Source organism: Hetaerina americana, unplaced genomic scaffold (assembly GCF_022747635.1).
Source record: "Hetaerina americana unplaced genomic scaffold, ioHetAmer1.1.p SCAF_12, whole genome shotgun sequence".
Lineage (NCBI taxonomy): Eukaryota > Metazoa > Arthropoda > Insecta > Odonata > Calopterygidae > Hetaerina > Hetaerina americana.
The window spans coordinates 16626294-16648871 of NW_027286292.1; the positions used below are offsets into that span (position 1 = coordinate 16626294).

General features: G+C 33.6%; 2 protein-coding genes across 4 annotated transcripts in view; both read left to right on the top strand.

Annotated features, from left to right (window-relative positions):
• Nucleotides 1-5118, top strand: part of LOC139685878 (uncharacterized) — a 37129-nt gene extending 32011 nt beyond the window's left edge. The window contains exon 6 of the mRNA XM_071583002.1: nucleotides 3561-5118. Within this exon, the coding sequence (XP_071439103.1) occupies nucleotides 3561-3694 (134 nt within the window). The 3' untranslated portion in view covers nucleotides 3695-5118. The remainder of the gene's footprint in view (nucleotides 1-3560) is intronic.
• Nucleotides 5119-9297: 4179 nt separating this feature from the next.
• On the top strand, nucleotides 9298-22014 carry LOC139685716 (MOB kinase activator 1B). Of its 3 annotated transcripts, none has more exons than XM_071582747.1 (6): nucleotides 9298-9377; nucleotides 9479-9585; nucleotides 14036-14202; nucleotides 14288-14515; nucleotides 20583-20746; nucleotides 21067-22014. In XM_071582747.1, exons 2-6 carry the CDS (start codon nucleotides 9572-9574, stop codon nucleotides 21145-21147), a joined length of 654 nt encoding a protein of 217 aa, XP_071438848.1. In that variant the 5' UTR covers nucleotides 9298-9377; nucleotides 9479-9571; the 3' UTR covers nucleotides 21148-22014. The 3 variants fall into 3 exon arrangements, with proteins under 3 accessions (XP_071438848.1, XP_071438847.1, XP_071438849.1); XM_071582746.1 differs by having other exon boundaries at nucleotides 9308-9408; XM_071582748.1 differs by having other exon boundaries at nucleotides 9319-9377; nucleotides 9485-9585.
• Nucleotides 22015-22578: the final 564 nt, after the last annotated feature.

Here is a 22578-nt window from a genome sequence, read left to right on the forward strand (position 1 = left end):
TAGCCATGCTGTGTATATAATGTGACCATATTTATTGATACAATATGGCAGGTGATGATTATACAGTTACGAGTTCTTTCTCTGGTTCTATAATCAGCAGAATTTTGATCCATGCATTGCATCATGCAGGTCAAGTGAATGTCATATTAATCAAAGATTATCCTAAACATATGTAATTGAAAACTCAAATATGTAATAATATATTGGTCTCTAGGCACCCATCTTCAATTTACGTATTCCTTATTGTGTTAAGTTAAATTGTGTTAATTCTGAAAAAAGGAGTATGCCCGGACAAGGCTTGAAGTTGGCTAAAGGTGAACAACTTTTGGCTTGAATACTAGTATTTTAGCATTTATTTTATGTATTACCTTTAGTTAGTATTAATTTCCAGCCAGGAACTCCCACATCATTAGCTTAGAAGCAGGATTAGAAACAAGTGTCGCATGAACATCCAGATGAGTGCTCTTCACCCACTACTGTCCAAAGCATTGAGGTCATTGCTCTAGTTACCATCATAAAAAAATAATGGTTGCAGTCTTTGAATTTGATTCACCCCTTGGATGAACAGTGAGTACTAAGACAGCGATTTGAAATGAGTGAAAGAATTTAATGTTACATGTAGAATTTGATATCTTCATTAAATAATTGTAAAGTCCTCCTCTTCTGCTGCAATGGGCCACACAATCAACCCACTACCCTCTGACAGCCAACCAGAGGCAAATGAAAAATATATCAAGTATTAAATATGTCCTACATAATAGTAATGATAATTTTTATTTACCCAAAAGATCAGAGTACAGTGGGCCCATACAAGATATAAGGCTCATCAGGTCATATCATATAAATGTAAGTAGTTAAACACACAAATATGATAGTTCATAAAGTACAAATAAGTGTCTTATTGTCTAAAAATTCTACAGTGGGGTAAAACATATTTTGATAAAAAAATTTTCCATTGAATTTTAAAACAATAAACAATCTTAGAATTTAAGATATGAACAGGAATGATGACTTAATTTCATCCTTTTTTGTTGTAACCATCATATGATGCAAGTGATCATTAGTTATTTTGAATTGAGGATGACGATTTGAATCAATAGAAAATCTATTAATATTATAATATTAGCTTTTAAATAAGCTAGAAGAGATAAAATATGAATCCAAGGTAGGTGAAGAAGTTTAAATGAGCAGAGTATTAGTTTAGAAGGTGAACTATTATGTTGAAAGGCCATTATTATGATTATTTTTCTGAACATAAAAGATAATATCTAAGGATTGGGAAGATCCCCAAAATATGCTATACTACACTTAGGAAAAAAATTCACCTTATTAAAATTTAAGCAATATTTGTATATGCATAATAAGTCTTAGTTGTCCTAATAAGTAATGTGTTGAGTTCAATTTATGTTGTAAATCCACTACCTGTTGTTCCCAGAATTGATGTATATGTTCCCAGATATTGAAGCTAATATAAATTCCTAGTAATCTAATTAAAGTCATTTAAAGCTAGAGGTAGATCATTGCTGTACTAAAGGAACCTAAAGAGAGGCCCTAAAGTTGGTCCTTGAGCAAAAGGTCAAAATGCCAAGAAGTATTTCTAACCATTGATTGATACTGTCACAACGAGAGTGCATCATCATCCATTTGTTAGGCATTCCTCGAGTCTCTTCACCATTCTTTCCATTTAACTGTCTTATTAGGAGGAAAGAGCTGAATATTTTTTTGTAATATTTATATCATCTTAAAGCACGTTTGAATAAATGACATATTTTCAAACATGTAAATGCAACGTACAATGTGGAGAGTCTTTAGCAGTACATATTTTGAATAATGTGGCAATTAAAGTTATAGAATTATTAAAATGTAATGGGTCTGATGGCATGGTAGCCTGGTTGGTAGAGCTTTGAGCTATTCCATGAATGAACCAAAGTCAAGGGTGGCTCAGGAAAAGGATCTCCCCCTTCTCCCCATACCCTACCTTAAATATGTTCTGTATTTCCCAGCCCATAAGACACTGGTGCATAAGATGCACTATGATTTTTCGGGATAGAATTTACAAAAAGAACTTGGATCAGATGGAAGAGAACCAAAGGGATTGTTTCATAAAAATTTAGCAGCTATATTAATGTTTATCCCTCATAGAATCACAGAAATTAATCATCACTGCTGATAAATCATTGCCACAATTATTTTCACTTGGGTTGTTACATGCCTCTTGCATAATGTCATATTCATTTCCATGTAGTTTCACATTTTTAAAAAGACGCGATAGCCTTACTTTTGACTTTCTGCCAGGCCTTTTTCAATCACAAACACTGAAAATTGATTGACATTTCATTATTCCCATCATTATGGCATCATGAGTTGGTGCCTCATTACCTTTCTTTCATATAAAGTGGTAGTATTGGTGCGATTGTAGATCTGGTGCAAATGCTCAGACCATTTCTCTTCCTGAATCTTTCCCACCATGATGTTCTCCCAGAAAAATCTGCTGTAGACATACCTATCCCTTATTTTCTAGCTTCAATTAAGTTCCTCGAGCTTTGGCCATTTAGGAGAGCATGAGCATAAAATTTTTACTCATATTTGCATTTACTAAATCCACCTACTGCCCCCTCAATTCTCATGTTATCTTCTTAGACTGAAGTGGGCCCAAAGGCCTCTCAACTACCTTGCTCCCATGTTCTGAAGTGTAATTCTGGACTTCAAGATTAATTTAATGCTATGTGGCAATCTTCTCTCTTTAGATCACTTATCTCTTTAGAGATCACTCTCCTGAGGTGTCATTTTAAGTTTTCATTCAAAGCTTAGTTTCTGTTATTATTTAGATATCATCAAAATTTGTATTAGAAGCAACCATGTTCTATGCCTTTATGATGCTATCATACTACTCATAATACGTCGAATGTCTGTAGACTGTTATTTTATCAGAAGGGATGCAGTGTGTGTATGCATTAGTAGATGTGGGACATCACTGTTAGCCCAATGCATGTATGTTTTGCGGATGTAACTAAATGCACCACGTGGTATATATTTACAATTCATTGTGGAATTTTAGGAAGTACTTTCAACAAAATACTAAAGCTCTGTTGCTTACTACTGGCTCAAAAAAGTGATATTATTAAAATTTGTAATAAAGACAACCATTTTGTATGCATGATACAGGAAAGTGAACTTAATGGTAAGTATTTTTCTGTTGAATCAGCTTGTGCTTGTAGGTCAAATTTATAGCCTGATACCCTCAGCCTATAAGATGCAGACTGATTATAGAGCAAAAAAAGCACCTTTTGGGCCGGGAAATGTAGTCCATTTTTCACTTATAAAAATTTATGGTTAACTTTAACCTCAAAAAACTAACCTTAAAAATAATTTTGATGATGATGAAAGTTAGACCTACAGTTTTGCCGATGCATAAGAGTAATATTTTCAATATCACTTTGTCAGATGATCCCTACCACAACTACTGTAATTAGAGGAGTCCTCTCAGAAAGAGATCTTTTTATAATCCTCTTCAGAAAGAGATTATTTCTTCACTACATGTCATTTATTTATCTCTACAGGTCATCGTAAAAGGAGATACCATGTAGTTCAAGTGTGGAATTCCAACTATATGTTTGAAGTCCCGTCAGTACTTCTGTCAAGTTTACAAATGAAGTATCAGAACAGTGGTAATGATGGAATTGTTATACTTTAATTCCATTGAGTGAAAATGTTGCATGATAAACTATTTTATGTCTTGACTCAGCTTGAAATTATTTTTTAATGCTGAATTCATGACTTGGGTTAAAAAGATATATAATGTTACCTAACATGTTTGCCAAATTAGAAACTCATGTTTGCTGTTTTTGGCATTGAAGATTTGCTTGTAGTTAGACATATTGTTGTTATGTCTAGGTATGTACTTAAGATTGTTTTTTTCATGTACATTTATATTTGAAATTGTTTGTGAAAAATAGTTATCCAAAATTTTATTCATTGTATAAAGTTGAAATTGTATTCTTGTTTTTTAATTCTTTATAATTCACTTATTCATAGTGAAGAGAGTGTTGAAGATGGACATATTGTCATTATTTTGAATATGTGCAATTGTAGTATTCATGTCATTGTGCTAGAGAGGTACTCTCTTGCCTTATCTCCTTAAGATATTGGTGTAAGGAATCTGAGATGAAAAGAAAGTCTTTGTAATTTTTTTTTACAAAATGCCTGGTGTCATTCTTTTGTAAAAATTTAACTTGGTTTTAAGGTTAGTGACTTGAGAAGTTGTCAATTGTAATACATGGCTATGAGTCTTTTGTTCTAATACTTATTCCTATTTTGGAATTACCTAATTTTTCAAAATTCTTATCCCTTTTTAAGATTAGCAATATTGATGAATGATGCCAGATTATTCAATTATTATTCATCATTCAATCAGCTTTGAAGGCCAAGTGTACTGGGACACTCATACATAAATAAAATGGTGAACAATCATTTTCTGATGCTGGCCTAAAAAGGTGAGGTAAAACAGGTGTAAGAAATAAAAGTTAGTTGATATTCCCTATGAACAGGTTTTAATGAACTACAAAAAGCTTTTAGCATTTGTATTAGTATATCATTTAACATATTAGTGTATCATTTTCATTGCTTAAGTGCATTATTAAAGTTTATTTTAAAACTTTAAATGTTGCTCATGTTCCTTTAAAGCATAGAAAAGACGTATGTTTTAACATTTATAATAAAGTGTTGGTATGTATTTAAGTCAGTGAAAAAATAAAGATTGAGTATGAATTTGAAAGTGATTATTTTCAATAGTTTATTTGGCATGGACACTATTATTCATTTTGATTTTGAATATTGCATCATGGGGCAGCAAGAGATTAAAATGTTTCCCTGATGAAAGAAAGTGTTTACATTAGAGTGTAATAACATAGCATTTGTAGCATGAAATTACTATTCTGCAAATTTAGTGCAATTTTAACCTGTGCTTTTATCTCATTTTCATGCCTCTCATTATCACTGTATTTGTTTATGATTGCAAATACACTGCCTAAAAATCTGTATCATACACTACAACCACACAGGTCCATGACCATGTTTTTCATGATTTAACTTGAAAAATAGTTGTACTTTGCTATTCAATTGAAGTAATAAAATTTTTGTGTGTCAAAAGAGAGGGATTTTCTATTTATTCAATCCAAGAATTCACCTTATTAAATATTTCTCCAGAGAGAGAACATAATTGAAATAAAGCAAACATTCAGTTGCCTTTTCATTCAAGAAGAAACTACCTATTCAGAGATTGTGTGTATTAGCTTGGTGGAATAAACTTGGTAAGTTTTGGATTGGGTAATAATTATCTAGGGTTGACTGTTACAACTAATTTCTAGGGAATGAATTCATGGATAAAAGTTGCTGGTAAGTTTATTGAAAATAGGCCTGTGTCACTTTTTGGGCAAGAAATTTTAAAAAAGGAAACTTTATTGTTGTACTCTTTTCTAGCCCAATTTAGGTAAGTGTTTGAATTTGGGATCTGACCAATAATAATCATAGCTAAGGTACACGGTTTCCACCAAATTGGAATGCTATAGGAGTTTGGTTGACAATTGAAAAATCAGTTTTAGCTACATTTTCATTGAAAAACTCCCCTGCTGCCATTTGGAAATGCTTGAGAAGTGGTGCTATTTTGCACCTAGGTCTCTCTGGTCAACTTTTCAGCTCTTGTTAGAATACTTGAGCCTCCATGAAGAAACACTGCATTGTGGTTACACAGATTGAGGCACTGCTTTGCGTTTTATGTAAAAATGGGGATCTATCCATTGTCTTTTGTGACTTATCATTTTCAAATTGATCTTTTTGTTTTTGCCTTGGTACCGGTGTATTTATGATGTTTGTTACTTAAAAGAAATATTTAATAATGTTACTTTGACATATAGTTGTTCAGAAGAGGTTTTTCCATAATCTGTCAAAATGTCTTCAGAATACATGTGAGTTTCATTTTTGTATGAGGTTGGTTTGGTAGGTGATGGTTAAGTTTCGCCCAGTACCAAGCCCAATGGCATGTGAAATTCACACATCAGGGTAGAGTTGCCAGTTCCTTTCCCTGTGCCACCACTTATGGTTTCTCAGGAAGATCGGGTACTCGAAAAATCACACAGCTTGGGTGCAGTTGAAGGTGCCTAAAGAGACTTACTCGAGAATTTAACTCCTCCAAGAATGCTGATTTTGGGGCAATCACCACGGAAAACAGCAATTTAAACTGAAGTATCAACCTCTGAAGAAAATATAAACAAGAATAAAAAATTTTAATGAAATATAAAATAAGTAGCTAAAACCACTTACAAGGTGTGATCAAAAAAAAAAGACCAGACTGATTTTATTCTGCGCAAACCGTTCAATGTATCGAAACAAGACATAGTGAGCCATCTAGCGACACATCTGACGACTAAAGCGAGAGGTGTTGCGTTTGTTTATATCGAGTCATTACACAGCAGCAATGGTATGTGCCTTAACCTGTTCGTCGCCTCGTGCACCGGCAGCAATGAAGGAGCTAGAGGAACAGCATGTGTGGGTGAAATTTTGTTTCAAACTTGTCAAAAGTGCTACGGAGACATTTGGTATGATTCAGCAAGCCTTTGTTAATGAAGCCATGAGTCGAAGCTAGTGTTTTGAGTGGTACAGTTGTTTTAAATCGGGCAGAACCTCGACAGATGAAGATTCGCATAAGGGGCGGCCTTCCACTTAGACAGACCCCAACCATGTCAATTTGGTGAATGATTTGGTGCGGACAAATCACCATTTAACTTTTAGTGAGGTAGCCAAGGGAGTGGACATTAGTTTTGGATCCTGTCAGACATTTTGGGCATGACGCGCATCGCATCAAAATTCGTTCGTGGGTGTTGACTCATGAACCGAGACAAAAACTTGTGGATATTTGCCAGGAACTCCTGGATCAAGCCATGGCGACCCAGAGTTTCTTAAAACCTTCTTTTTCTTTCCAAAGTTATAATCAACCTTGAAAGGGCACCGATTCGCTTCTATCACTGGCATTAAAACTAATTGTACGGCGGACCTGAAGAGGATCCCTAAGGCGGCTTAGCTGGCAGGGTTCGAGAGCTGGAAGAAACATTGGCAAAGGTGTGCCATCAGCCAAGTCATGTACTTGGAGGGCGACAAGTTTGATTAAGCTGTATCCATCAAAATAAACAAGTTATAAAGTCAGTCGTCTTTTTTTGATCGCACCTTGTAAACTCAGTCAGGCCAGGTTCACTTCATGCCTTGGACGTGGAACCACCCTTCAAAGCTACTGCTATTTATCAAATTAAAATATTATCTTAATCTGCCTCACAGGAAGGAGCCCCATTGCCTATATGCATGTTTTTTAAAGAGTCTGGGTGTGATTTTTGCCAGTTTACCACACACCTTGAATGAATGTTAGATCATCATAGGTCCCGGCAGTTAGTTGAAAAACTGGTTTGAGTAAATGATAGCTGCATGCACCTTGCCACAAAATAATGTAATCCAATCTGAAGAGGCTCTTGCCTATAACGGGTATTTATTTGCTTGCAATACCAGTGTACTCAACAAAATGTGAATTAGGGATGAATAGTATTCAAATAAGTATCCTTTAAACTGAACTGAGAGACACACACTCTTGGCCTGAAGACAATGCCCGAGTGAAGCATTGAAACTTCACCCAGAATGGAGACTCACCCTGTGGAAGACCTGAGAAGAATTTCTAAGCTACGACTCTGTTTCTCCCCCATCTACTTCGGCCAAAATATATAAGCTTAGAATTTGGTCATGATGTAATTACACATGATGATACCTTGATGAGTGAAAATAGTTGTACTCTCCTTGCACTAAATAGCCTATCAAAGTTTATTTTAAATTTCTTGACAGTTTTAGCATATGCTCTTGTTTGGTAAATTTGCTCAGCAATTAATTGTTTAAAAAAATAGTTTTATCTGTAAATTTTTAATCTGTTTAGACTGAAAAAATACAAAATATGAAGTATATTGAAAGTCAATAATGGAAGCATTTTTGCATATTATATCATTGTTAGAGACATCAAAGAATGTATCTCAATTAGTTCAGTGAATAACATGAATTTTAATTACTGGTGGGAGGTGAAAAATGCCACTGGTACTCATTTTAACAGTCCTTCTAAAGGACAGGGCACTGCACTTATATTGTTCTGTATGATATCCAAGAAGCAATGGCATTAGAGTTGACAATTGGACCCCTAGATGATTTTCACTTGGGTCTTTGCCAGGGGAAGCCAGAATGTTAGCTTTTGTACCAGTCCAATCTATTTATCATGAATATGTGGAAGAGAATTTCCCACATTACTACAAGTGAGAAATCCACTTTGAAAAAAGTGGATTTCTCACTTTTTGTAAGTGGGTTTTGCTAGCTATATTGGGATCTTACTAGAACAAACAAAATATATTAGAATAATGCAATGGCAGAATATCTCACATCAGAACACCACCACGTAGCACCGCAACCACTCTATTCTGTCCATGCCCATCCAAGTTTCCATATTCCTACGTAAAGCATTTTAAATCTGCATACCACCTACCTAGATCCCAGGCTTTGAGACTTCACAAAAAATTTCAATTTTCTTCAACACTAGCCGGAAATGTTAAAAATAAATTAGGTTGTATAATAAATTGCTTGATTATCATAAACGAATCAGATTGATACTGAAACCTATATTTTTAGTACCTATGTGATAACTTGAAGACATATGTAGTAAGAATCTTTACTTCGAAATATATTATGTGACTTTAATCCCAGAATTTTATTCACATGTATCATTGGAATCCAATATGCAAGTTGCAATGTTGTAATACTCAACGTTGAAGTATGAGGCTACTTTCATAATGATGGCAACAAGTTAAGATGAGCCACAGTAAAGGCGAAATGCCTTTCGCCTTTACTGTGGATTTCATTACCCATTTTGCTCAGGCTTTAACTGCAAATTTACCCCTATTTATATTTTCTTTAAATTAAGCTCATGGGTTATGTTATAGACAGTAAAGAAATGTATTCAACGTGAGCACAATTTACTCATGCAAAATGTGTTGTGAAAATGTGTTATCGTTTACATACTAATACCTAAAAAGCACTGAGTATGTTTTGACGCAACTATTTTTTATACTGATTATGTCATATTTAATATATATTTTTATGGAAGATTTTAGAGTTATATATTACATGAGTTGTCCAACTTACTTTGATATCAATATCTCAAGTTACTTCGATATGAATTTTGCGCTTATTTCGCGGTCGGCATGCCATCTATGATGTAGAAGGCAAGTTAGTAATTTCGTGTCGATGGGAGTCGGAAGGTTGTTAATGGATTTTGTTTTTGGATACATCGGGATATATGTGCGGTAATCGTGTTTCATACTTATAGGAGTTTGGGTATGTTCTGTGTTTTCTATTTACTTAAGAATGCCCAAGCATAATTCTAATTCACATTATTACTTGCTAGTTGCAGGTACACCCAGCCTGGGCAATGTTGACAGTGACAAGATAGTCAGTGCACTGCTGATTTGCACCCCGAAGATAATAAGAAGTCCCAAGAATGAGCTTCCTTTTGTAAGTGTGGAATAGTAAAAATACTTAAATTAAGGCAACATATGTTCTATCGTAATTGGGCCGGTGAGTGACCTTCAGTTTTGACGAAGTTATCGCATCCTGCCTCGTTAGACGGAAATACTGCGGTGGAGTAATATTTTGTTTATTCCATAATTAGTCATCAGTGAAGCAACCGAGTTATCTGCTGCTATGTTATTTGACTTGTCAGGAGTGAGACACTATGGCAATTGTTTCGCTTATTATTCTTAAACTAATGGTGTTCCAGTTTACATGCAAATTGCTGGAAACACTTACCTCCTCAGATACATTGTTTTTGCAATAGATGACCACTTTTTCAAATAGTGACCTGGTGTGAAAGACCCATATCTGATTGGCAATGTATGCTCTCTATCGAATTACGACACCATGTTACAAATTACTTTTGTAGCGGCTACTTAATGTTGTTTGCGAAGCTAGTATTATTCATTAACTCCACGCTTAACCGGTTTAAATAAATTTTAATGTTGGTTTCCACTGTACTTGTTTTTGTATTGTTTAACTGTCATTCAAAAGAGGGGTGGCTGACTTAAGCAGCAGGGGCCCAAAGTAATGGGGAGAGAGATCCACGCCCACTAGTCTTTGTTTTGCCGTTGCAAGTCTTCTCAGATTCTAGTGGTGCGGGTCTTCACTTAGCTACTTATCGTTTTGTATGGATTTTATTCGGCATATTATTTCAAATTGATTAAGTGGCAATGATTAATGCAGGATTACTTCATATTTATATATTGCAGTAGTTTGTGATCAATAAATTGCTGGTTGCTGCTTGTAATTGGGCATTCTAATGAAAGTCATTTCTTAGTCATCTCAAATTCGTTTAATCATAATGGTCTGAACGTTACGAACAATCTCTCGTCTGCATAATCACACACTGGCGACCAAGGGAAGAAGGCAATAATAATAAATTGTGATTAGCCACTAGGTTTTTAAAATTTTAATTTAGTTTTAAGCAAATAACTTGAAGCAAAAATTAACGACCACGACTGTATTTTTTTATTCTCGCAACTCTTCCGTGTGTATTCGTATATGGTGCGTTTCTGTTTAACTTATTTCTCAGTGAATATAGAACATGGTAAATGGAAATAGTTTCATTTCCTTTGGAATTGTATTAGGTAGTGTAATTTAGTAAAGGCCCTGTATAATAACGTAAAGTCACTGATGAGCATTATTTACAGCTATGGCGCTGTAATAGACATATTTTACAGCTACACAGTATAAAATAGTTCATATTTTCATTTTATATTTGCATTTTGTGGGTTTTTGTGTCGGTGGTGGATAATTTATATTTACTTTTGATATGACAGTGTGATACAATTGAAATAACTAGAAAAATGGTATTCTAAAATTTTACTAAGTGAAATGACCAAACCTGCTATAGTCTGGTAATGATCAGAGGAATCCATTGAGCAATGTGATGCCATATCAGCCCAGGAAGGTCCTGTAAGATAATGGCTCACATGTTCAATGTGTCCATTTAGAGCCATTGTTTGTGTTTTGGGGGAAACCATTGACATTCAACCTTGCCAACATCCTCCTTAACACTGTATTTCAGCAAGTATGTCCCTCCTACTAAGGATTCCCCTATTAATACATGGTAAAGAAAGCATTACTCTGAAATATTTTTCATCAGACTATTGCTATTAAGAATGTTGTATTTTAGAGCCTTTTAGTGGGAGTGGGTGTTTCACTAGAGTTGTCCTTTGTCAGTGGCACCTTTTCTACTGTGTCACCCCTCCCCCTAACTTAAGGTCGATGGTTTTTTATGCTTCTCAGTTCTCATTTAACCTTAAGGCCATGTTGCTCCTCTGCCTAATTGAATGCCAGCAGGTTCATTCATCATGAACTGGTTAGGAAGAAAACCTGCTTGAAATGCTGGCCCCAATAGTGCTTTGGAATATCAGTCTGAAGGACCAGCATTGCAATTGGATTGTATTTTTTTTCTACATCAACTCAGAATCATTCAAATCAATAGTATATTTTAGTATTCATTTTTATTTTAACCAGCATAATTTAAGAAATCCATCAGTACATTTTGACACTAAATATATGTGTGACTGTCAAGATACAGTAGTTTTATAGCAAAAAGTCTTAACAGTATACTATTATATTGGAAAAGAGAAATGTCAAATGCAATTATGCAAAATGTATGTATTCAATGGAAGATTTTGATTCAAATGTATATCTGCTTAGCCTCAACAGGAAAATTGTTCTAATAAGGCAGGCTACCGTAAAGTGGACATGTAAAGAATAAATTTACTAGTGTGCCCTTTAATGTTTTCTTCTGCAGCCATTCTTAAAGTGAAAGGAAAGGAAATTAAGATTTTTACAACTCTCTTAGTTAGAATATTAGTTTTAACCTTTTTAATGTAAGATAATGAATCAATTTACAATTCATATGTTCTCACTTAATGTCGAAACATGATTTCAAAGAATAGAAATTTAATTCTCAGTTAAGATATAGTTTAAGCTGTAGCTTCTTTTATTTTACCACTTTTTACTTTATGAATGTTACAAAATTTCATTTATTTTTCAATTTAAAAGTGGATTATGTAAAATATAGCATCAGAAATCACTTAACCCTTAAGCTTTGTTAATATTATTGTTTGTTCCTTGCTGGTGTAATGCACCATCTTCTAGAATTTATTGATATGAACATCTTTTCCATTTGTCTTAATATAGAGAATGTGAAACCATAGATATTGGGTCAGAATCCTCCTCACCTCATCCACTGGAATAGGGTACCTCATGTGCAAGTCCCTTAGTTGAGGAATGTACGAAAACATACATGAACTATGTGCATTTCCATTCAGTAATTTTAGTCTTTCTATATTCCTCCAGGCATACTCAAATGCCTGGATAATGAGTATACTTCAGTAGCAATGGCTTTTATCTGAGATATGTCCAGTAAAAGTAATGAGCTTGAAAACCAGGTACTTGATTCCACGTATGAAATCTAGGGTACACTTAATTGGGGTCATCTCTCCCTTTATGTCACCCAGGAAGGTGGCATTCTTTATTCTTCAGAGGGGGTTGGTCAAAGGTGCCTTAATGAGATTTTTTTTCTTTGTTTAAATTTTTAATGGGAAAGGCTGTGTGCATGTCCTCTATAATGCAGAATTTGTTTATACCAGTCCAATGTTTATCAAAATATGATAGAGGTTGACTTCTTTCTGGTTCACCAAGGACCTGTACCAAATCTGAGGAGTGTTCCACAATTTTATTTAAAAATTAAGTATTTTACTGAAAATACTTGAGAAATGTCATTCATTAAAAAAAAAGAAGAAAATTATTTGGCTAATATTTAGCCAATCATCATGCTTAACCAATATTCCTATACACCTTTCATGGGGCTGCCAAATGCACAGACAATAAGAAATCATGCTTTAAAATTATAATTAACGGTTTTTATTGTATGCCTTTTGGTCTTTGTCTTTTGAGATAACCCTGAAATAGTCAGGATGTTATGTGATACAGATAGATAATCATATCAAAATATGTGATATCTTTTTGTTGCTGTTTCATTCATTTATGAAGAAAATGATTTTGAAATGAAATAGATATTTGTGTTTATTGTATAACCTTGATAAAAATGGGTTTTATATGATTCATTAATACACTTATTGTCTGGTGTGATACGTAGTCAAGTTTCTATTGTGGCTGAATAAGCCTAAGTCTTCTATCAATGTTAAGATGTAATTTAACTTACAGTCAGGAAAGAATGAAGAACTTCACGGCAAGAGAAGAGAGAGTGTTGTTGGGGGAAATTTAAAGATGTCAAAAATGGTATTGTGGTTGTTGGTGGAATTGTGATGATAGTGGTAGAGAGGCGAATGTTGAGCAAGCAAGAGGAAAAGGGTAGGCATGCTGGATTGGAGGAAAAATATTTATGGAATTGAAGAGTAGTTCATTTAATACAGGTTGTCATGTTATGTGAGACGTACAAGTGTGCCAGTGGTTAATCTGTATCAATCCAAAACCTACCTTAACTGCTAGATAACTTTTAATGCCTTGCAAGATTTGTCTACAAATCTGACTTGTGCACTGGTTACATTAATATTTATATTCCTTTGAGGTAGGCTAATGGGCAAAAAAAGGAAATTTGAAACCATCCCACCCTGTAAATTCTTTCTGCCAGTTAACTACAGACAGGTGATGGTGATGCCCATTTAGGATATTGCCCATTAGGATGAGGATATAAATGTTAATGTTAAAATGAGGATGTTAAAAAAAATTGCAATAATAGTATCAAAATAACTGGTCATTTCCGTCCAGAAAAGTAGTTGGGAAGAAGAATAATCATTTTCTTTTCCATGGCTCTACTATGCTCTTTCTGATTCACTACAACAGATGAGTATGAAACTCTTCATACATGGGTGTGATTTCATTTCCATTTATTGGTATTATATTATTTCAGTGGAAGTAGATCATCCAAGACGTTTAAACCCAAGAAAAATATTCCGGAGGGGACACACCAATATGATTTGATGAAACATGCTGCTGCCACCTTAGGATCAGGAAACTTGAGGTTGGCAGTCATGTTGCCAGAGGGAGAAGATTTAAATGAGTGGGTTGCTGTAAATAGTAAGTAATTATATAATTTTGAAGACATGAAAATTGAATAATCATATTCTAAATGTGTCATCAATGTATGCCTTTTAATTTGCAGCTGTTGATTTCTTCAATCAAATAAATATGCTTTATGGCACCATCACAGAATTCTGTACAGAGGAAAGTTGTCCTATCATGTCAGCAGGGCCAAAATATGAATATCATTGGGCTGATGGTCATACTGTTAAAAAGCCTATTAAGTGTTCAGCACCAAAATATATAGATTACCTCATGACATGGGTTCAAGATCAGTTGGATGATGAAACATTGTTTCCTTCCAAAATTGGTAAGTTTCTTTTCTTTTACAATAATGAAGCTATATAGGCTTAGTATAATACTATACTAAGTATAATACTCTATAGGTTTACTAATAATACGTAGTTGGAAATATTGGCATTATAAAGAACCATTACCTGTAGTGTGCATCATTGATCAATTAAACGGTTGAATTTCCTTGAAACAAGTGCCTTGTACAAGTGCTTGTATAATAGTGTGTTAGAGTTAAAATATGTTTTATGTAAATATAACTATTTGTTGCTTCTTTCATCATATCTGATATTATTGCCAATGAAAAAAGAATAAAAGCAGCAATTAATTATAATCAATTACCAAAAACCATAGTTTTCAATAAATATATATATATATAACAATATATATAATGTCAAGGAGGATAAGTAAGATATCATAATCCTTTAATTTGGTAGGTAACATTTGGGGGGAGGGGATTATTGTTGAAAATGTGGTGAAAGGGAAAAAAGGGTCAATAAACCCCTCCCCTTCTCCTAATCCACCTCTATAAAGGTGTCTATGTTCTGTCCCTTATCCCTCCACTTTGGCAGTGTGAGTAAATGTCGAAATCTAGATCGGTTAATATACAATATTTTAGTGAGTTATACAATTGCATTTTTACTTTAAAATGTCACACAAAGTGACAATTTAGACCTCAAAGAGTGTGCAGGGTAATCAGCCTAAAGATTAGCTTGATTAGTGGTGTTAGAGCTTACCTAATGTAAGGGGCCCAGTTCCTTTCTCTGTATTACCTGTGGTATCCTGGAAGAATCTGATGTCCAAAAAACGTAGCTTGGGTGGAGCTGAGGGTGCCCAGTGACATGATCCAGAATCATACCAATGTCCTCCAGTCAGTAGATCAGCATTCCACTCACTGGAATGCCTCAATTACTGTAATTAAGTGTCTTTATTGAGCACCCAAAGAATATTTACAGTTTTAATATATATTTATTTGGACAAATAAGTTTTCTAGTCAAGGGAAATCTTAATGAATTTCATGCACTTAGTTTTAAATGTCAAATAATATTTCCCCCACATTATTTCTTCTATTTGCAATTATAAATTTTCAACAGTAGTCATTTATGGCATTAGCTGAATAATGTAAAGAATATATTATACTTAGGCCTGGTACCAGTGTGAACTGACAATTTAGCTAGCATATATTCTGGATTTCACTAATTGACCAGATGTTATATGAGACAATCTATTGGATAAACATTTTGTGAAATACACAGGTGGCTTTAGGAGTGGATGCAAATTTCTAATGGTACAGCATGTGAATGAAGTTACATTTTTGCAGAGTCTGAGTTGCTACTAAATACAAGTTACATAAATGTTTTAATTGGAAGATTTTCATATAAGATACAGAATTCAATATTGCATTTGGTTCTTTTTATTTATTTATTCCTGACAGGCACCACTATTTGAAGAAATAGCTTAAGGTACTAAATATAATGAAACCCCTTTTATTACTTCTGTTTCTCTGTTTCATACCAAATGCATGTTAGTACTAGATGCAGCAGATAATTAATAAATGTATGCAATTTAAGCCTTATATGCAATATTTACTCCCTATGTGAGTAATCATATTTTCACAGTCACAATCCAGGACTTGTTAGAACTAAAATATTGAATATCAAATTGAATTGAAATACAGAAGGAAACTGATAAGGCTGTATTGTGGTCAGTGCAATGCTTTTTAATTTTACACTATTGAACTCTTATCACATCTCACCTGAAACCATGATTTGTCTAGGAGAGATGTAAAGTATGAATTCAGACATTTTTTTATTTCTTGTTTCTGCTTCATTTCTTTGACACAGGCCTGTTTCAAGGGGTACACTTAAGTCCACTTTAAATAATCTTAATTTTAACTTAAATTTTTCTGGAAAAAATTGAGCTGTCATTTAAGCAGTAGGTCATCAGTCGTACAGGAAATGATAGATTTAGCCAACATATTACCACTCCCGCATTCATTTTCCTAGTTTTTTCCTATATCAACTCTGCAGTTTCTTTTGCATTAAATGGAATAGGATATTAGCAATTGGACGATTTGCCATACTAAGAATGCTTTTAGACTATGCAGTGCAATTTTCATAGCCCTTTTGCCAGATTCAAAGAAATATCTGGGATTGACTTTGGATGCTGACAGAGTAATATCTTATCACATTGGTTTGATGGAACATTCTACCCTCTTTTTGGCTAATTGTGTCTTTTGTACATATTTTTTATCTTTGATTTTTTGTTATTTGTTTAAAAATTTAAATTCATCTTGGGACTTATTCGTTAGTCTTTTTCCTTCACTTTTAATGGCTCTATTCATTGGGCCATTGTTTCTCAAAATTTACCTATACGGTTATCCTTCCTTCTTTTCAGTGTTTTCAATGGACTGTTTCTTTTCCTAATCTTCTCAGAATCTCTTTAATTATTTAGTCTATCATTTGCTTGTAGCCCTGTATTTTCAATGATTCCAGTCTTGTCTGTTGCTGTTATTGTCTATGTCTTACTATTTAGAAAAGCATGTTCCAGATATATTTTTCAATGTAGTGCTTCCTTGCTTCCAGGCTTGTGTTGCCAGCTGTTAGTAGATTTTTTCTCCAAGAATTCCCTCTTTTCCTAGCCTATTCTACCAATAATTTTCTTAGTTTCTTCCACTGTTACTGGTTCTACTTCCCATTTAGCAAAACTCTTTTACAGCTGAATATTGAGTTCCTAGGTTAATACCTAATTTGCCTTTTTCTTTTCTACCATAGACCATAAATCTTATCTTCAGGTAGCTCCTCTTTTTTACTTTATCTGATAATAAGTTAAAATCATCTTCAGATCCTGATCTCCCTTATCCCCAATGCTTATATTAGGTACTTGTCGTAAATTTTGCCTCAATAAATTGTCATTTAAACGAGCACCATTGAATGCCATTGATGAGCAAAAGATGTCTTAAATTTCATTGAAATTGTTTCTAAGAATCAACCAAAGGCTAAGATAATTTCAGAAAATGCCATTTTGATTGTCTCAAGAATGTCAACTTAGGTGTTTTCTTGATTGTATCAAAATGGCATGCCATAAATAATACAATCCTCATATCAAGGTTTTTACCTGAGAAATGTATGTATGTATGAAAATATTTGTGATTACCAAAATGGAAAAGTTGTATTTAGATTTTAACAACTATGAGAAACATGTATTAAAATGAAATTGAGTCATATTTTTCCAAGCGAGGTGCCATGTTTCCAGAGCGGACTATTACCTTAATCTGCATGTGTTTCTAAAAGTTATTTCAATCATCAACAGAGGTAAACCTGTCTACTTGAACTGTTTCAATATAAGTAAAAGTTAATGGAATAAAAATGGCCTTTTTGTTTAAGCAACAATGAAAAGAAACATTCATGTTCATTGTATCTTAGTTACTTGTCTTGGATGAAAGATTCTTTTTCAAGTTATGGACTTTGAACAATATGTCTTGCCCAAAATCTACCAATACAAGAATGCTAGGTCAAAAATTTCCTTGGAAAATTTTGTTTTTTTTTTTAGTTTGTTTAAGCTGAGGAACTTGGAAGTTTATTATTGCCCCTTCAGCTTTTAAGTAATAAATTTTAACTTTATTTCCCTTAGCCATCCCGTTGTTTAATGTAAATTTTAAGTTGGGTAATCTGGTGTACTTTATGCTAACAGATTCACAAATGATTGATCTCATACTGTACAGGGCAATGAAATCAGGCTCAATGACAAAAATTACCAGAATTTCTGGTTTATTGGTGAATTTTTTTAATCTTTCCAAATTTCTTCTATCAGTAAATACGAAAGTTGTGATAAATGGTGGTTGACACAATGCAATCTGGATGTGATTGAATTTTAGAAGTCGCTGAAATTCACCTGCAAAAGGAAAGTGTTTACTTCTTTATAGAATATGAATTTGTAATGCCAACTTAAATTACTTTTGAAATTATATGTTGTACGCTTACATGTTTTCCCAAACAGCATGCAATTTTCTTGATGTAGTCTTCAGTTTAGCAGCTTCAAAAAAATCTGAAAGTTACGTTCATGACTAATTTTCACCACATTTACTCATTTCCTGCTTACTACTCAATTAAAAGATGTTGTTGAGCCATATGATTTTGTAAAAGAGTAAACTTATTTTTAGGCCGAGGTTGTTCTTCCCTTGTTTAGATATGCAACATTGTTCATACCCTGGAATGTTTGAAAACTCTTCTCCCCTAAAGAAGCATTTTACTACCTCCAAAGAAATTGTATGAGGTGCCACTACAGTCACTTCTTCTCTGCTGCTGTAATACTGTAGTCTTACGCTTTGAGATGGCATGGGCCATGACTATCTCCATGCAAGGGGAGAGTATAGTGTAAGATCACAGGCTTTATTTGGTTAGTTCATACCTTTCCTAGAGATGCCTCTTCAGAGGGTAACACCAAATAGAAATCATCAAATGCAAATATGGTTGGTTTTTGTTTGAATGTGTCGGTAATCCCTTGGTAAATAAACTACTACAGCCTACTGTCCAAACTCTGTATTATTAATCAACAAATAAGCACCAAATATGCAATTATTTTGAACTGCTTCACTAATCTCCACAGTCTGAAAATGTTACATAAGTTAGTATTTAAATGTTAATGTTGGCAGGCTGTCTTCTCAGGATAACATTTGACTGGCAAGTGTAAGAGTATTTGCTGTGTAGGGCAGTTATCCATTAAAATTATGGATTCTTATGGTGGCAAGAAAACAGAAAAACCACCAACAATAGCTTTGTGGAAGTAGCAAGTAGTGTCTTAGTTATCATGCTAAATTATCTGTTGCAAGAACTTTAAAAAAAAATTCCCATTTTACATTCCTCTTCTGCATCTCATCTCTTAGTCTCTGTAAAGTTATCTTTAATTTTCTTATCATAAGCTGGTGAAGAAAACTTTTAAGTCTAAACGAAATTGAACGAACTGAGTCTTAGTAAAACTTATTGTATTTGGTGATTTTTGTGTAGTCTCATGTACATTAGAAGTTCCTAATTATATTTTTTTGAGAATACGTCAAGACTTACTTGGCCAGTTTCCTATGTGTTGGTCAAAGTATGGGTTTCTTAGCTAATTTCTAGTAATTAATTGCACAATATTCATTTGGGGAATTCTATTAATTACATATTTGAAGTAATTTAATGGATAATAGGAGTGAAATTGAAGTATATGATGTTGTTTAAGGAATGTAATGTTGCCTATAAATTTATGAAACTGATTCACCAATGTGTATAACAATTTCATACCTTGGCCTCATTTCTACTGGTATGTAACTGCTTATCCAAAATAAAGGAGTTTGGGTCAAGAATTTTCTTTCTGTGCAAAATAATGCAATGGAATCATGGTTAGCGTTAACAATTATTGATTGCATATAAATATTTAATGAACCAGGTTAAAAAAGGTTCCATTTCTTGAGAATGTTCGCCATGGCAGCAAAATTCCTTTGGCTCTTGTAAACTTATATTAAAGTTTCTCTATAATTTAGTCAGTTTGTTGTTGGATGAAATGTGCTTAGTGTAGAACCATGCAAAAAATGTTAATGTAATTAGGTGGTTCTTAACTATTACTATAGTCTGGATTTCTTCCATCCTGAAAAGTTTTCTGACACATTTTGTCATTTGGTTACCAGAACATTTCTGTTCTGTCTTACAATATTTTCATTACAAGTAGCCTTAAGACTCATGATAATTTTCAATGTGTCAAGTATTCATTTTGAATGATTAATTTTCATTTTTACTGGGCATCCGAAAAACGAAAGTGTCTCCTTCCCTACTTCAATAACACCTCATCCTCGGGCTGTCTTCATCCTCTGTATTCTACGTCAGTTAAGAACCACTTGTTAATGCTATTGTGAAGTGGTAATAAAATACAGTAAATGATAAGATAAATCTTAATAGAGATATTTATTAGTCATAATTGCCTTTTTGTGTGTTACTTTTGATTTTGGAATCTGAAATCCTGAAAATATTAGTTTTTATAGTAAGGTTGGTTGCATAGTTTGTAGAATTAGATTATCATTTCTTTTAATGCTTTTACTGTTTCTTACACAGGTGTCCCTTTTCCAAAGAATTTTCTCTCCATTGCAAAAACGATATTGAAAAGATTGTTTAGAGTTTATGCACATATATATCATCAGCATTTCTCTGAAGTGGTGCAGTTAGGTGAAGAAGCTCATTTGAATACATCATTCAAGCATTTCATTTTTTTTGTACAGGTAATCCTCTTATCAATTGATGAAATATTTCATGTGTTAATTTCTTAATAGTTATGGCAATAAGTAAACTTCGAGAGCCCCAGGGCTAAGTAGATTCAGTTTATGCATGTATGCATCTATTGATACATCTCTGAGAATAAAATAGATTTATTCCAGCATCCACTTTATTCTTTACATATCTATATATGCATATGTACATTCTTAAATTTATGGTTATAGATGTAAACTCTTATAAGGGGAGGACTAGGGTGATTGGTAATAAATGCTTATTACTTTTTCTGCAAATAGGTTTTTCATATTGACTCTGCTGTTCTTTACAGGAATTCAATCTCATTGATCGAAAGGAACTAGCCCCTTTACAAGAACTCATTGAGAAACTTTCATCGAAAGACACCCGATGATTTGGTTGCCTTCTATTCGGAGAGAAGCTTCAATTTGGGCAAATGAAGTCCCTGTTTTGTTGATCTTTTGTTTGTAAGAAAGAATTGCTGTTTTCTGAAAAGTTGATTATCAGATGTCATCATACTATGGAGCTAGCATAAGCAATAATTTTGTTGAAAGATGATTATTGTAAATTGCTATGTATTTAAATAATTTTTGATAAATGCACAGATTATGCTGTAAAAGTTGAGGTTAGCATCATTGGTATATGTAAAATTATTTACCTAATGGGTGCTACCTCATTTAATGGCTGATGTTATATATTATTCCATTGCACTTGCTAAATCAGGTGACTTTTTTTATAGCAGCAGGAGATGCCCAATGAGATTTTTAGCAATGATAGATCAATATGTGTGAAAAGAACATTAGGCTATGTCTTAATGGGAGCTTCAATTGAATGAGCAGACATGATGTGTGGTACTAAGTGCTCCTTTATTTGAGTAATGGTATAAGTATGATCTTGTCCTCTCAATGTGATACATATTTGTGACATGAAGGAGATTGCGCTCAGTTTGTATGTCATTGGACTTTTCCAAATATAATCTATTATGTGAAATGATTATATTTTTGTGCATTTATAATTTTTCATTGTGGTGCTTATGTCTGGCTCAGCCCTGAAGTAAATCTTCCCTAGCTGTTTTTATTTGCATTTATTGTATACATAAGGCATTTGTAGTTTAAAATATATTTTTCTTGTTTGCATCTTAATGAGATATACTCCTGTTCCACACTTTGGGAATTCCATAATAATCCATCCTAGTCTACCCATCTTTGAAAAATAAGTTGCATGGGGTTTCTTACTGTGGTAATAAATATATTTAATCTTAGGTTTGTGTAAAAGCTGCATTGTTTCATACATGCTTAGTATTTATATCGCGGTGAAATCACTGTAATGGGAAAGTATGAGTGTACTGTTTTTAAGTTTGGTATTCTAGCAGTTCCCCAAATTAATTCATGGCTGTATTGTTGAAAGATTTTCATCTTGTTTTCTGTAGTTGAGTAATAACTCATACATTTGATAGAAGGCGGAAAAAGGCTACATGATGAAAGAAGGCGGAATCTGCACAAACTTCTTAAAGCTGACCTTGATTCTGTTTACCTAATGGCTGGAACTGACAATGTTAAAAGTATAAGCCTGCTTTAATAGCACTGCAGTTAATTTCCCTTCATTTTAAGACATTGTCCCTAAATCTGTAGTGTTAGAGCTATGGCGACGAGGTTAAGAAATGTGATAAGTAGAGAAAAACTTGGAGCTATGGCCATTCCCTTTTATGGTAATGCAGTCAAATTGCTCATTGGAATTTAAGAGAACAATGGGGTTCGGAGAAAATTGTGATACCTAGTTAAAGAAGAATTTATAGAGATTGATAATTGTATTACATCATATTGAT